At 41.5% G+C, this 16,545-nt stretch overlaps 1 protein-coding gene across 1 annotated transcript in view; it reads left to right on the forward strand.

The window, feature by feature from the left end:
• The window catches only part of LOC149455884 (unconventional myosin-Va-like), a 241,092-nt gene that overhangs the window by 188,410 nt on the left and 36,137 nt on the right, over positions 1–16,545 (forward strand). The window contains exons 27-31 of the mRNA XM_089685755.1: positions 1,093–1,146; positions 1,346–1,573; positions 6,121–6,221; positions 10,631–10,711; positions 14,702–14,900. Coding sequence (XP_089541881.1) covers positions 1,093–1,146; positions 1,346–1,573; positions 6,121–6,221; positions 10,631–10,711; positions 14,702–14,900 — 663 coding nt within the window. The remainder of the gene's footprint in view (positions 1–1,092; positions 1,147–1,345; positions 1,574–6,120; positions 6,222–10,630; positions 10,712–14,701; positions 14,901–16,545) is intronic.

A 16,545-nucleotide genomic window follows, 5' to 3' on the forward strand; every position in this document is an offset into this window, starting at 1 on the left:
TTGAAGTCCAGCTTGGGTGTCAACCATGGCTCCCTCCATAGATACAATGGAGGAGTGAACGTACCCACTCAGGACAGAAAGTCTGTTATTTGCAGGATCTCCATGTGAAAATAAAGGAAAAAATAACATTAGAAAAGTAAACAGCCACTTCATCTAAGGACTGGTAAGCTGCAATATTTGAAATGTATGGTTTTGAGTTTAGATACACTTTAACCAATCCCCCACATAGTCATGAACCTTGTGACCGGAACATAAAAAATAATGCACTTTTGATGTAAATTACAGAACTGTGTAGCAAGACAACGCACTCATTTCATATGCTTTTGTCTGATATAAAGCTTGTACTCTATAGTCATGAAAAGTCACATGAATAAGATGACTATCACGTACCTGGTGTTAGAGGCCAATGGAGAGAGGGCTTCCCTTGCGGCTAAGTTTCAGACTCCCCTGAGAGTGGGACAGCAGGAGCCAGGTCCAAAGTGGCACAGGTCGCCTGTAGGAGTGCTTGTTGGTGGTCCACCCAGGAGCACAGCTTATGCACTGAGATAGGATCTGCAGACAGGTGGTGCCTGTGCAAGGTATGCAAGCCTTCAGGGAAACAGAGGATCACAAGATAGCCAGTTCAAAGCTGAGGTCAGGTACCAGGTTGAAATCCCAGTAGACGTAGTCAGATGGGATAGCCAAGGTCATACACAGAGGAGCAAGAGGGAATATCCGTTAGCCAAGCTGAGGTCAGATCAGGGGTTAAGCAGAGAAGACAGGTCCAAGAGCAAACCGAGTCGGTATCAGGAAATCACAGATCACAATAGCACAGTAACAAGGTACTGGGAAGCCAGAGATCAACCAGCACCTAAGAGTGGGGCAGGGCTTCCTTATAAAGGCCGTTTGGAGCCAAATTTGAGCCGATGTGAACTTCTGCGGCCATGCAAGGTACTGGCAGGGGTGCCAGGTCTCCTAACACCTCTGCCGAGGACAGAGCCCTGACAATGACATTTCCCATGTGTGCTACAGAAAGTATTATATATAAACATTTTAGCAAACTAATGCATTCAGATTAAAGTTTTGAATCTTTAAATCTCTTTGCTTTCTCAGGAGGAGGCAAGGTCACCAATTCGAGGGACAGAACTGGAATACGAATCTCTCAAGGTAATATCAAGATACAATTTTAAAACAAAGTATCGTTTCTAATCAATCAGAGAATAAATTTGCAAACCAACCCTTATACTGTTTATCAAAGCAAGTATCCATTTTCAGTTCTTTGTGATTTGAGGTGTAATTCTATGAATGTGTGCTGCTTCTACTAGGTTATGGCATTTAGATGTTGACATTGTAATGTGTCTTTCAGCGTCAAGAGCTGGAATCTGAGAACAAGAAGCTGAAAAATGAGCTAAATGAGCTCAGGAGAGCTGTCACAGAGAAGGCCTCCCCAGATACCACAGGACATGGGGGTCCAGTCTATAGGGTGCTCTTGGAACAAATGACTTCAGTCAGTGAAGAGCTGGAAGTGAGAAAAGAAGAAGTGCTCATTCTGAGATCACAGCTAGTGAGCCAAATGGAAGCCATTCCACACAAGGTGATAATCCATTATGTAAAGTTCTATGTTAAGGACAAGCCAATTTAGGGTGATAAATGACAGAAATCATACATGAACAAATCATTTTGACCAGTTTAGAACCTGTTTGTTGACCAGTATTTACATTATATGGCTGATAAGGTGAATATATTTGAAGCTAGATTTGAGCATAAGAGTGGAAAATTCCATAACGTGTAGACAATCGGATCTTCTAGATTGATACAGTTTCCATAAGGATGTATCTTTCATCACAGACTGATCAGATAAGAATACCCACTTTGCCCTTCAGCAACAGACCCAAATGTTTCTTTAAAACACAATTAGTTCTGTAAATTAACGCATGAAGTAATTCATTATTAACAATAATATACTGGGAAAGTATGAGTAAAGATGCTCATCAGTTTCCAAATTTTACCCTTATACTCGGCCATAATATTAATGTATACCTGAAGCCAACACTTTTTTTTTTTTTTAACTTTGGAAAAAGCAGGAAAGGGTTAAAACATCTGTTGGTTTTCTTTCCTCTATGTCCCATTGGAAAGATGTCCTTTTAAGGCCTACCATATAAAGAGAAGTCCTCTCTTGAAGGCAGCTGTTAGCGAGAAAAGTGTCCCTATTAGATTAACCTTCTATTCCTGTTCGGTGCCAATTCCAAATTTTTTTCATTTTTCTTTTCACCTCCAGTGCCAGTAACGGTGTTTTCCGGGACAAATAGAGAAGGTGAATCTTCCTAGCAGGGACTTAAACAGCAATCAGTACCGAACAGGGATATATACGCTCCTCTGCTCCAAAACTTTAAGGAGTAGTACAGGCATAAAAAAGACCAAACAAACATACATAATCACCTCTATGGCTGCAGCATCGCTGTGATGCTGCAGCTGTTCCCAACTGGCTCTAAGCCAGCTGATCGCTCAGTTTTCAGTCCACTCTGAGCAGAGAGAGGTCACTGTCAGTCACCGCTCCCTGCTCTGTCCTTTCAGCGCTAACTGGAGCACTGGGCTGGAAAGGGGGTGGAAGCGGCTGGCACACTGAGGATGAGCCAGCTGCTGGTCCAGCCACAAGGTCACATTATCGTCAGGATCCTTCCAGAACCTGGAGTGGCTCTGTGATGTCAGCCAATAGCGGACTATAGCCCTCTGTTGGCTGATTCTGGGTCACAGGAGAGCACAGGTAAGTACACTCCTGTGATCCAGCAGAGAAATATGGCCAAAAAAGCATTGACCATACTTCTCTTTTAAAGGATAAGTTCACCTTTAAGGAAAAAATAATAAATGAACATATTTTGCAGGAACAAAAATGTGCATTTCTTATTTTTGCATTGAAGCCTGCAAAGCATTGCACCCCTGATCAGTGAATCTTGGGTGTAATATCAGGCTCCTGCACACTCCCTCTGTAGGGGATTTCAGTTAGAAGCTGGAGGAAGAGTGAATGGACTAAGAGTGTGCTGATCAGCGCATTTGTAGTCCATTGAGAACTACAAGTTCATCTGCTGCATGGGGCAGAGACAGGACTTGTAGATTATTCATTTACAGATGAATGAATGACACTGTTGTGTAGGCAGAGCCCCTCTGAGGCGATAAATGTGACAACATCTGCAGGGGAGAAGAACCCTTGGTCCCTATCCCAGGAAAGGGTGAGGCTCAGGGGATTGGGAGGAGGGTGCTGCAATATGTTAAACTCTAAACACATTACTGGTGTAGCAGCTAACATGTTCTTCAAGGTAAACTTGGCCTATAAAAATGGGCTTCAACTCTCCTTTCCTTTACAGCCAAGGAAATTGCCATCTTAGCCTTTTTGATCTGCAGTTGCCATGGTTCTCTACATGTGATCAGTTATGAGACCAGACAATTCATGGCTTGACAAGGAATTCATGGCATGCCTTGAAAGTAACTGTTTTGGGAAAACCGTTTCATTGATTGGTTTAATTCCATTTTAAGATGACGCTAACAAAGCTATGCAACTGAAAATATTACAGGAAAACTACCTTAAGTGTATCTGAAGCCCATTTTTAAAGGCTAAGTTCACCTTCAAGAACATGTTAGCAAACCATTGCCAAGTTGTTCACATTCTCTTACAGGGGAAGAGTAGTGAAATATTAATACATTATGTAATGTTCTTACTGAGAAGGCATGACTGATTTACTTTTTTTCTTTTTTATTTGCTCAACAATTTTGTGGTAATAAAGGATGATAAGGTAACAATTAATCCTGGTTCTAGCTTAGCTTTATGCATGCAATGCAATAACCTATTTTGCTTGTATTGAGCCACAAGCTTAAGCTGAAATAACAAGTTATTATTATTTGCTGCATACCCTGCAATTGATTTTAGGCTAAACATCCATAAAATAATGTCCTTGATTCATTTGTGTGTTGCTGACTCCTGTGTTTTTGTGCTTCTGTAATACATCATTGTGGTGTGAAATCCCTGGACATTACTGACAAACTACCCCTGGTTATCTGCTAGTTAAATTCTATGTATTACGTTTCCTTCAGTTATCTTAGACTAAAAAATGTGCAATGCATACTCTAATAATCCCAGAGAAGCCTTTCTCAACCTTTTTAACATAGGAAACTCTGAAATGAACTTTCAGGTCCCAGGGAACCCCTGATTATGGATATAAGAATCAAAAAAAGAGTCAGGAATGTGGGAGATTTGTCATATAGAGCAGCCCTGGGTGTGAAATATCTTAAAACTATTTTCAGTAATAATAATGAAACAAAACTAATAATCATGGCCAGAAAAGAAATGCAAATTGTAAAAATTGTAGCATTACCTTACTTTGGTGAAAAAGTTACCCTTTGCACGTGTGGACATTAAAGTCCCCATTGAGGTCTTCATTTGCGCGGGTGGCCATTGAGGTCTTCATTTGCACGGGTGGCCATTGAGGTCTCCATTTGCGCGGGCGGCCATTGAGGTCTCCATTTGCGCGGGCGGCCATTGAGGTCTCCATTTGCGCGGGCGGCCATTGAGGTCTCCATTTGCGCGGGCGGCCATTGAGGTCCCCATTTGCACGGGTGGTCGGTGGGGTCCCCATTTGCACGGGTGGTCGGTGGGGTCCCCATTTGCACGGGTGGTCGGTGGGGTCCCCATTTGCACGGGCGGCCGGTGGGGTCCCCATTTGCACGGGCGGCCGGTGGGGTCCCCATTTGCACGGGCGGCCGGTGGGGTCCCCATTTGCACGGGCGGCCGGTGGGGTCCCCATTTGCACGGGCGGCCGGTGGGGATCCCCATTTGCACGGGCGGCCGGTGGGGATCCCCATTTGCACGGGCGGCCGGTGGGGATCCCCATTTGCACGGGCGGCCGGTGGGATCCCCATTTGCACGGGCGGCCGGTGGGATCCCCATTTGCACAGGTGATGTGTTCTATTACATTGGTGGTTAGTAAAGAGGCGGGCCCCTCAGATTGGTGCAGAAGGGTCCCATTACACTAATGGTCAATTGGAAGAATGCTCCTTACATTGATGGTCTGTGGGAAGAATGCTCCTTACATTGGTGGTCTGTGGGAAGAATTACCACCCTTACAGATAACTGAAAAATAATTGATGTCAGTGGTAACTTATGTGAGAGCAGAATCCTATCATTGCTCAAACGCCTAGCAACCTCTGGTGGAACCCTAGTTGAAAAAGGCTGTCCCAGATTCTCACTTCCCTTATTCCTAATAGATTTTGGTGGCCCTCATTGTTTTGCTTGTGTCAAGTTCCTGTTTGGTTGGTCTACCCATATGGCCTTCTTTGATCAGATGAAGCCTTGTTATGGAAAAGCTTGGCTTATTAGCTTTCTTATAGATCTATAATGTACAAAATACTAGGGCATAGGTGGCCAGTAGGAATGGGCAGGAAAGCTTCGGCACCATCAGGAAGTGCTTGAATTCTGCCTTCGAAAACAGCCCAGCTTTCTGCTGTACCATCAAAGTTTTGGAGGGATTTGATATGCCTGTTCTGGGATATGATATGCCTGTTATGCAACTAATACTGCTTCCAGTAGTAGGGTTTCCCAGAAACTAAAGAAAATATATATATATATATATATTTTTTTTTTACCAGTAGTAAGGAAATTATTTTTACTTAAATAGCTACAGTTTGGTAATTGATCCTTGCACCAGACATGTTATTAATTTATCACCAAATTAATGGTAGAACTCAATATTGTTCAAGAGTTAATATTGGAATTGAAAGTATGTTGAGAAACATATCTAAACATTCAGGTGGAATGCATGCTAAATATCTGTCTGCCTATATTTGATTTGATGATAGTAAGTCACACAAAGAGTTTAGTACTAACTTCTGTTTTAAGTCATTATGAATTGTATTTTTTTCGTATAGCGTTACCCCTGCATTTTTTCTAAAAATAGCAGGAAACCTATATAGACTAGTGAATTTCAACCTTTGAAAGAGTAATATTCTGTTAACAGAAGCTCATTGAATGCCAAGCTAAGTAACATGGTGTCCAAGGTTTTTGGTCTGTGTCTTCTGATCATTGATAAAGCCATCAATTCTAGATCTTTTTGGTTAGATATAAAAATATTTAACATTTTTGGTTTGTTTTAGGATACAATGACAGAAACGTTGCCCATCTCTGAGGATATTCAGAAGATGAAAGACCGAAGGGAAATTGCCCAGGCTTATACAGGCATGAAAGAAACCAACAGGTATATTACACTAACATTGGCTTTTGTTGATCACAGTCAAGACCTATGTGGGTCTGTATATGGGTCATCTCAACCTGCTTTTGAACCTATTCATACCTGAAATTCAATCTGTATGGTTTATATTTGCAGACCTTTCTTACATCTGCCAAAAGAAAGAGAGCTTCCAGATATATAGAAAGTGTCAGGGTCTGTCATATTAGAAAGACAAGCATGTTGCAAATGTTAGAATTTTCCATGAGCACTCTGAATATTAGAAACTAAGCCCCAGTCCCAAGCTGCTGTATGACAATTGGCAATTAGCCAATTTTTTTTTTAACTTTTCCTGTCAACTCTTTAGTGCAGACTAACCAGCTAGGCTTTCAGACCCACTACAGGACGCTAACTTCTTTGTAGTTTGTGTGGGACCCTGGCTCAGTTCAGGACCGAATGCTAGTTTGTACTAGAAGTCGTAAAGATCTGATGATAATAACTTGTGATTATAAAGCCGCACACAGGACATTTTTGCTGCTGCTCCTAGGGGCGTCTGGTGTATTTTTCCCTGCCTCTAAACTCCCCTGTATGTTAGTCTGTGTGTTCATGCACACATAGACTTTTAGCAACTTTTAGGGGCAGAAAAAAAAAACCCCCTGCCAGTGTGTCCAGGAGCAGCAGAGGTTTGGCAGAAAAACAGTTTGTCACCTGTAAATGCACCTAAACGCATGTTAATGCTCAGTACATTTAGCACTAGTACTAGCAATAGTAAATTATTATTATTTCCAGCCAATGAAATAAATGAATGCCTAAGAGCTTGATGCCTGTAAATGTGCATAACTTGTTACACACTTTTTACAAGCGTAAGATGTTTTTTCTGCCAAAACGCTGCTGCCTGAAGGAAAGCCTTTTAGGAGAGTTTGCAAAATGTACTGTGTGCATGAGGCCTAATAACCTTATATCTACCTTTAAAAAAGCCTGTTATAGGAGAGTCCTGGTTGCTACCATTTCTGAGCTGTTTGCCTGAAAATCCTTGTTGTTTGACTGTAATGCTGACCATTCAGTACTTTTAATCGTTGATCTGGATCAAGTATGCAAATAGGGAGTTCTGACTTTTCTGATCTGGATCCTTTTTCCCGGTCAATGACTTAGAAAGTATGGAAACCATGAGGTCAGCACAACAGCCAGACAACTAGCATGGGAGACCAGTGACCCAGCAATGCTGATGTGCCTGCCCAGCCAGGTCCCCTTTGGCTGATGTTAAAGCTGCAAATTTCTCTTTTTGATTGTGCGAGGACCCTGCTACTGGCCAGACAAGAGGACATGTCTACGTCATGTATGTAGTCACATGGTCACCCAAAGAAGGATTCTGCCTTCGGTACAGAAGATAGAAAGCTTTAGGTGAATAAAAGGCATTTAAGTGAGTTTTCTTCTGTCAGTGAATAATGGGGGAAAGGGGGTAGGGTGTAATGTCAAACTGGAGAGTAGCTTTAAAATTAGATCCTTATTTTTTCAATATCTAATATTAGTAGTCATGACTATATTAAAAATAATGTACAGCCAGGTCCCTGTCTAAACTGTGCATTTGTATAGTGACTAATATCCTCACTGAGTTATGTTATAGTTGAAGCGGAGTTCCACCCAAAAGGGGAAGTTTCGCTTTAAAGATTGGTCCCACGCTCCCCATTAAGGATTGGCACCTTGGGGGAGTGGGTACCCGAAATTGACAGGTACCCTCTCCCATTTCCACCGTGATCACCTAGGCGATCGGTAGCAGAGGTTGTCCTCCTCCACTTCCTCCCCGAAGTCTTGTTGGACACGTGACAGGTCCTAGAAGATGATAGGGCCATTCAGGAAGCGCAGCGCTACTCGTGCATGTGCAGTGGGCACTCGGCTGTGAACCCGGAAGCTGTCACAGCCGGATGCCCACACTGAAGATGCCAGTGCCTGGAATACAGGACGGCTGGTGAAACGGGCTGTGGCAGGGGCACCGCGGGATCGTGGGACAGGTGAGTGGCTGTTTTTTTTAAAAGTCAGCAGCTACAGTTTTTGTAGCTGCTGACTTTTATTTTTTTACAGAGTGAATGGAACTCCACTTTAAATGTATTATCCCTTATGTAGCTTCAAGACATCACTTTCTTTATTACCCTGTTTGTGTATGATCTTGTTAACTAGTGACAGTATCTAATCTTACTTATTTTTGGTTTAAGTAAAACTCTCTTCACACTTGTGTGACTTTGGAGTGATTTGATGCAACTTTGAGTGCAACTTTGATCCGACATTACACTCTCTGGATCAAAGTAGTGCAGGCACCTTCTCAAAGTCGCTGCTACTTTAAATCGCTTCAATTTGAAAAGGTGCCATTGAAAAGAATGGCCTGAGACTTGCCATGCAACTTTGATGTCTTAAGTCGCATGGCAAGTTGCACAAGTGTGAATGAAGCCTAAAGTGTTGTTGGCAGATTTGTTTGTCATCACTTCGTAAATAGTGGTTTCCATTGTGCAGTGTTAGGGTGCCCATAAACATAGCAGAGTGGTTGCATATGAGAGTACTCAAATTCTACAGTCACAAGCCTGGGCCGGAAATATGAACCCTAAACCTAGCCAAGCATTCATGCTTATGCCTATAGAGAGATTTGTAGGATTGCACACAGGCTCCTACAGTCTTGGCATATCTCAGAGTGAGCAGTATTGATCTGCAGTGTTTCCTTACTTAATACCCAAGAGTTCTGCTGGTTTTAATAGACAAGAAATTGCTGACCAGTGCAATTGAAATCTGAGTTGAAGACTTATGAGGCCATATGAGGTACAGCCCAAAAAAAAATTACAGGAGAAGATCACCATTAAATAAATAAATAAATGCAGGCAAACAATTTAGCTTTTTTTTTTTTTTTTTTACTAGGAAAGTAGTTGCACCCATGATGAGCAGATCTCAGATGCCAAGCAGGACTCCTGCAGACTTGTCAGTGCATCTGTCTGCACGTGCCTCGTACAGGCAGGCAGATAAACACTGACAGGAAGAATCAATGAACTACCACAGCACTGTTGAGCTCTGTGGTAGATCATTGAGAACTACAAGCCAACAGTTGCAAAGGCTTGTTCCTTTTTATTGCACTGCAATAAATATTTAAAAATAATTTTAATTTCTAAATAAACATAGCTGTAAATGTAAATATAGGGGTTGATTTACTAAAACTGGAAAATGCAAAATCTGGTGCAGCTCTGCATAGAAATCAATCAGCTTCCAGGTTTTATTGTCAAAGCTTAATTGAACAAGCTAAAGCTTGCACCAGATTTTGCACTCTCCAGTTTTAGTAAATCAACCCCAGTGTGTCATCACATATGGAACATTTAAAGGAGAACATTTTTACTTTTATCTACAATAAAGCTAGTGTTACAACCAACACTGGTCAAACTAAACTTGTAAAATCTTGTAGCGGGTTGGATGTGGCCTGTGGGCCGTCATTTGGAGACCCCTGTTCTATAAAAAAAAATCTTAGGAGTGGTAAGGATGGGACATTTTTCTATAGTAAGCCCTGTTGTGGTAACCACTATCTAGGAAGGGACAAGCCCTCATTCTGGAGAGATTTCTCACTTCCTGCTGTGTATCTGTCACTTGAAGTGAAGAGAAATTTCCCTGACAGGACACAGACAGATAAAGACAAATAAAACGATTGGCTTTACTTACACTTCAGATGACTTCTCTAGTCTAGCAGTAAAGGGAGACAATATCTGAACCCCATGTTGCCTTTTAGTCTTTGTAAATACCATCACTGTTATGTGACCTAAAGTGGCTGCCATTAAAATTGTAACTATTTAATGAATATGGATATCATGCACAATAAAAAAAAAAAGAGTAGCGTCAAATTGATTTTGCAGACTTGGTTGCTTGGAGTACGTTAAATTACTATTCTCTCTCTCTTAATTATTATGAGGACCCCAGGAGTCCAGCTACTTGTTTTAAAAAAGTTGAACTCATGATACCTATGTAAATATTTAGGTGTGATTTCTGTTATCAAATGTATTCTAAAGTTGTCTTTGTCCATTCTTACTCAATGTGCTTTGTTTCTGTGTGTCTGTATCATTGTTACATTTTCATTTGTCTTGAAATTATACCAGTCATGTGAGAAATACAGACTACTGTTGCTGACTTCCTTCTGAAAATGCTAATTGCTTGGCTCTTGCATAAATACTCCCCTGTGTATGCAGCAAGTAAAGTCAGAACTACTACTCTGCATGCCTGTTGAGTTCAATGATTCAAAGTACTGAAAGAAGAAAGTCAGCCAGGTCAGTACCATTTTTAGAGGGAGGTCAGCAGTTTTTCTCTTTGACAGGTTTCCTTGATATTTCTTGTTTTTCCATCAATCCATTTTTCAGTTGTTCTTTTCTTTCTTTTCCCCTTTTTCTTTTTTTTTTCTTTTTTAAATAATTTTTTGAAAGAACCCTACCTCAAGACTACCATATGCTGAATGAGGACGGAGAGCTCTGGCTGGTGTATGAAGGGTTAAAACAGGCCAACAGGTTACCTAATTTCTCACTCTGGGAATTTGTGGTCTGCATTTTGCCTATTACTAACAATGGCCAGAGATTAAACCATGCACTCATCTATTATGGATTGTGGACTATGCTGCCAGAAATGGTCACTTTGGCTCACATGGTGTGCCTGATTTCTTTATGCAGTCTATAAGCCATTTAATGGCTAACTTGAACCCACTGTTAAATCTTCATGGTAATGCTTGAGAGAACAATTCCAGAAAGTTTTTCATCTCCTCATATGTAAAATTATTGCTAAAACTCAACTGTTTTTTAAAAAGAATATCCTTGAATAAAATTTATTAACGATTATTTATAATGTCAATTGGTGCAGGTTTAACAGTTCACTGTGGTGTCTCTTTTCTGCAACTTAAAGTATAAGTCCACTGTTTCTCAACATCTTTAACAAAATTTGATATTAAAAGCCAAGGCACTGAGTTGTCTAATTTTGTAAGATGCACCTACCCATCTTGTTCCATTATACCTATACAGACAGTATAGGGTTTCCACCAAGCAGGCTAAATAATATGTAGAGTGAAAATATGAGAGCGGTACCAAAAGAAATGCAAAAGTGGGCATAGCTTGTTTTATGAACACACATAGGTTGTTTACATTTTACATGTTGGTAGCTTAACTCTTCCTCTTGTTGAGTTCTTGACGAAGGAAGGGTGCAGACTGTCCGACATCCAAAGAAGGCTACAGAATGTTACAAAGATGACAGCATTGCTTTTCTCAATGGTGTCATCTTTGTATACATTCTATAACCTTCTATGGATGTCAGACAACGTGCACTCCTCCATCAAGAACTCAATGATGGCACGTTGCTTCTGCTTGTAACCTATTTACCTGCAATGAAAAAGGAGAAAAAGAATTGCCATAAAGCAGGAGTGTCAAAGTTCATTTTATCACGGGCAGCACCAGCAGTATGGTTTCGCTCAAAGGGCCGATTGTAGCAAAGATTAGGGGTGCATTACTTAGAGTGCAGGGCTTAGGGGTGCGCTACTTACAGAGTGCAGGGTTCAGGGGTGCGCTACGTGCAGGGTTCAGGGGTGTGCTGTGTACAGTACAGAGTGCAGTGCATCTCTACTCTCTCCTATCTCTCTGTATGTAGGCGGCTTTCTCTACTACCCGTGTTTTTGACTTTTGTGGCTCCTTTGTAGGCAGTGCTGCCTTGCAGGGAGACTGTTTTCGCTCTCAGATTCTGGAGAGCTGTCCCTGCTGTGAGGGATCCGTTACATACGGAAGCCACTGAAAGCAAAGCTGTCCTTTGTAAACACAGAAAGCTTCTGTGTTTACAAGTGACAGCTGGAAGTTGGAGCAGAGTGTAAGAGCCAGAGGTGGCAGAATGAAGTTCTGCGACGATCCAGCTGCAAAACTGGGTGGGAGGGCCACATGACAAGTCCTGGCGGGCCGTATTCGACCTGCAGGTCTTGTGTTTGACGTATGTGCCATAGAGAATGAGTTACTGTTCCAGCCTGTGAAATTTGAACGATCTATGCAAGTTAATAATAAAGTTATGCCTACTTTTGCATTACTTTTGTTTCAGCTTTATGTTTTCCTAGGTAGTCTTGGGTATCTATGCAAGCATTCTATTGTCAGATGTAGGAAAGGTGACCATAGATGGCCAAGTATCTCCCCAAGAATGATGGTCAAAGAGATAGGACCCCATTTTCAAAGCTCTCAGAGCTCTGAGAGTTATTTTTCATTCTCAGTGTCAGCACTGTATGTGCATTACTTTATCCCTTCATTTTTATACAGATAAAAGAAAAACATTTGACCCACTCAGAGAGATTCTACAACAAAATGGTACACCTGTGTTATGAGTAACCTGAAAGGGCTTATAATCATCCAGTACGAGGTCAGAATCTGCCCTATTATTGCAAGCCACTTAAAAATTGGGATTTTCACTTATAGGTATGGTAAGTGTAGATAGAGCTGTAAAAAGTTACTTTCTCTTTGGGCAAAATGAGTCCTTCCACAGCTGTGTAGGTGTTTTGGAACAAGATAGGTCAATAATTCTAATACTTATCCAATAATATCAGACTGTCAAAGTGGGGAAATAAGTGGAGTTACACTCTTTGATTGTGGTTGGGTTTTCTTAAAAGCATGTTACCAAGCCTTCTAAATTCCTACACTAGTGTCTGAGTATTTGCCTGCATGTTTGCTTTATACCAGCTTTACCCTGTTTTACTCTGTTAATACAAAATGATGATAAAGCCTTACCTATTGACGTTTTACATCTTGCTGGTCAGTGAGCTAACACAAATCTATTGGGACTGATGCTTAAAAGCTGTAGAAAAATAAAATGTGGAAGTATTGTCTACAGTACACAAATGCTGCTATTTTTGCTTTAATATAGACACTTCTTGTAATTCATCTTAGCAATTCTTCCTAAAAAATAATTTTTTTCTACAATCTCTGCTTAGTTACTGAACTTTCCTATGAGAGCTGGCTAATTCTACACCTTGATCAATGCTAAAAATGATTTAAAGTGCACTGGTGCTGAAGTGTACAAGAGTTAAACTTCCATTATGCATTCACCCATACATGATTCATTTTCTTTGGTACAACCAGTGGGTTGAACAAAAGAAAATGAATTGATTCTCCCATCCATACATTCAAGGTCGAAGGAGGAATCCCTCCCATAGAGCTATTGTATTCTATAGCCGGTGGCACTGATCGAGTGGGAATTTACCAACAGACTGGTTGTACAGAAGTCGATCAAGAGATTGACCTCTGTACAACCAGCCTGTCCATAGATGGATGGAAATGTGGCCAGTCCCTGCTTAACTGAAAGAATTTCTATCCATCTATGGCTGGCTTTACCTACCAGAGTGGAGCCCAAAACCTGGAGAGCTCTATTATCAAACTATCAACTTCAACTTAAAAATTGCTCATTTACCCTGTCGTCTTTCAAAGTCACCGTGGGTCCTACATTTTGTTGTATGTCCTCATCGACCAATAGTGAGGTGAAGAATGGGGAGAAGTGATAAAATGTATGTGCACCATCTGGTTGTCGGTGTCTGTTTCTGATTCCTGATGCTAATTTACTCTATTGAACTTTATTGCAGACCCGCTTTAAATATTTAGGTAGTGTCCCCTCTAGATTTAAAGCCATGTTCCAATGCAACTGTAACTTCACATAATCGATACTGTTAGGCCTTGTTTATACGTGCTTTGGTGTCTGAAGAGTGATCTGGACATAGATCACCAACATCTAAGAGGCGGTGTTGTACGGCCTCCTCGCTACCTGCTTTAATCACTTTGACCCCACACTAGCAAGGCCTAACCATGTGCAGTGTGGTCCCATTCACTTGAATGGGTCATGATCGGCGGGTGGAAGCACTGCGGAAAGCAGTACCGGGTATAATTCCTGTTGTGTCCATACAGCAAAGCATTGCAGCCTTGGCATTACTGCTGCTGCCTCTGCAGCTAAAAGAGAAGCAGTTGGGAGGTGTTAAAACTGAGGCTCGGCCATTGGGTTTTATGATCCCTAATCACTAGTATGAACAAGCCCTAAGCAAAAACATATTAAACCACATTGCCATTTTACCCATCCAAGTTTGTTTCCTCGCTTTATTTTATCATCATCAAATTGAGTCTTAATACACAGGAATGTTTTTTAATAATTTATCCCATGTGACCTTGGATTTTTAGCATTTTAATTTCTATGTAGGATCATTCACTCCAGATTCTGGCCCCAACTGAGCTCACAGCCCAATGCTCACGGCACTTGCCAAACACATGTATGCACTAGGGCCATTATGAATGGAAGGAAACTGACCTACCAATATGTTTGTCCTGGATGGTTAGTTTAACAGTCCTGTTTGAAACTGGTATTAATTATAGCAAACCTTTATGGGTTTATAATGTGTTCTGCCTTGGTGAATGGGGCTGATGCTCTAATTCTGCTGCTTTTAATACAGGGAAAATAATGACATTTATAGCAAATATTATTTTTTTATATTGCTGTTTTAGAGTTCTAGAGTCACAGCTCCAGTCTCAGAAGAAGAGCTATGAGAATGAGTTGGAAGCTCTCAAAGGAGAGATCCAGGGTCTACGGGAAGAAAACAACCGCCAGCAGCAGCTACTTGCCCAGAACCTGCAACTTCCTCCTGAAGCTCGAATCGAAGCCAGTTTACAGCATGAGATAACCCGGCTGACCAACGAGAATCTGGTATGTAGGTCATTCATTGGGGATGTCCACAAAAGGTATTGCTTTGAGATTGAGTTTAATTTATTCATTTGTATACAACTCAAGGCTGTCCATTGTCATTTTCTTTATATGCTGTCTGCATAGGAAAGCAGTAAAAAAAAAAAATAAAAAAAAAATAGAGAATCTCACCTGTCATTTTTCAGTTGGTTTAAATGGAAGGATTGTCTTTTAAAGTAGTATATTCTTGGCAGCCATGGCAGGATTATAGACATGGGAGAGGGAGGAATAGGTTTAAAGGCCATGTTCGCTTTGTGACCATGTTACATGTTCCACCCATATTTAGTATGGAACATGTTGCAGCTCCTGCCTCCCCTCCCTGTAACAGCTGGTGGCAGATCCTCTCCCCGCACTCACTGTCACAATTTAAAAACAGCATGACTGTGCGGGGCTTCACCCACATGGCTGCGTCATTCATTCACAGAGCTCTGTCAGTGAATGAACTATACGTTACCGTCGACCACTGTGTCCGACGGCTTATAGTTCTCAATGAACTGTGGGGGCGTGGGTGAGCGCTCTTGTAGTTCATTGATTCTTTCAGTAACCACGTGCCTATATTGAAAGGAACAATCAGACAGTGTACCCAGAGTCTGCAGGATCCTGGCATTGTACCTGTGATCTGCTGATTGCGGGCGCAATGCTTTACAAGCTCTATTGTAATAAAAAATAATAATAAATGCACTTTTTTTTTACCTGCAAAAAGATGTGCTTATCTTATTTTTTTCATGAAAGGTGAACGTATCATTTAAGTGTTTGGGAGATGTTAACAGCTAAGGATAGGTTGAGGGTGTGGGTTTTCATAGCGTGATCACATTTGTTTTTTCCATTGAAAGCCCTATGATAAAATTACTGCACTGGACTATTGGGGCTGAAAACATACATATAAATTTAAAGTTCTAAACTCTAAAGGTTTTCTTTTACCTTAATGCATTATCTGAATTAAGGTAAAAGGAAAAACGTCCCCTACCTGTCCCCCCCCCCCCCCCCCTTTCTTAATGCTTACATGAGTCCTGTATTAATCCAGTGCTGTGTCCAGCTGCAGATCTTTTCTCCCCTCTACCTGCTTTCACATACTGTGCTGGGAACAGTGGGAGCCATTAGCCCCTGCTGCTGTAAGTAAAATCCAGTGAGGAGGGAGCGGGGGTCAGGGCTGTGTGAGTCCATAGACACTCTGGAAAGCACCCGCATGTGTGCCCCCATGACAATTGGCTTGCTATGGGGGCACACAGAAAAGAGATGGAGCAGAGAGATCCAGTGGGGACCCCAGAAGAGCATATCCTTGCACAGCGCAGGCAAGTATATATATATTTTTTTAATTTTATTAAAAGAACAGTAAAGGTTTACAATCACTTTAAATCTATTCTGTATCCTTTACTTGGAGAGGAACTCAAGCCAACATTTTTTTTGTTTGGATAGATTAGAGCAGGGGTGTCAGACTCCATTTCATCGCGGGCCATATCAGCATTATGGTTGCCCTCAAAGGGCCAGTTGTATCTGTAAGACTAGATGCCCAGAGCCCCCCCCATTACATCAGATGTCAAGAATCCCAAACACTCCCTAATCTTTGGGTGCAGAGCTGGAAAGCAGAAAGTGCAGGGTCTGGAGGAGG

The sequence above is a fragment of the Staurois parvus genome, unplaced genomic scaffold, assembly GCF_062004578.1.
Source record: "Staurois parvus isolate SC_StPar_1 unplaced genomic scaffold, SC_StPar_1.0 ptg000385l, whole genome shotgun sequence".
In the NCBI taxonomy this organism is placed as follows: domain Eukaryota; kingdom Metazoa; phylum Chordata; class Amphibia; order Anura; family Ranidae; genus Staurois; species Staurois parvus.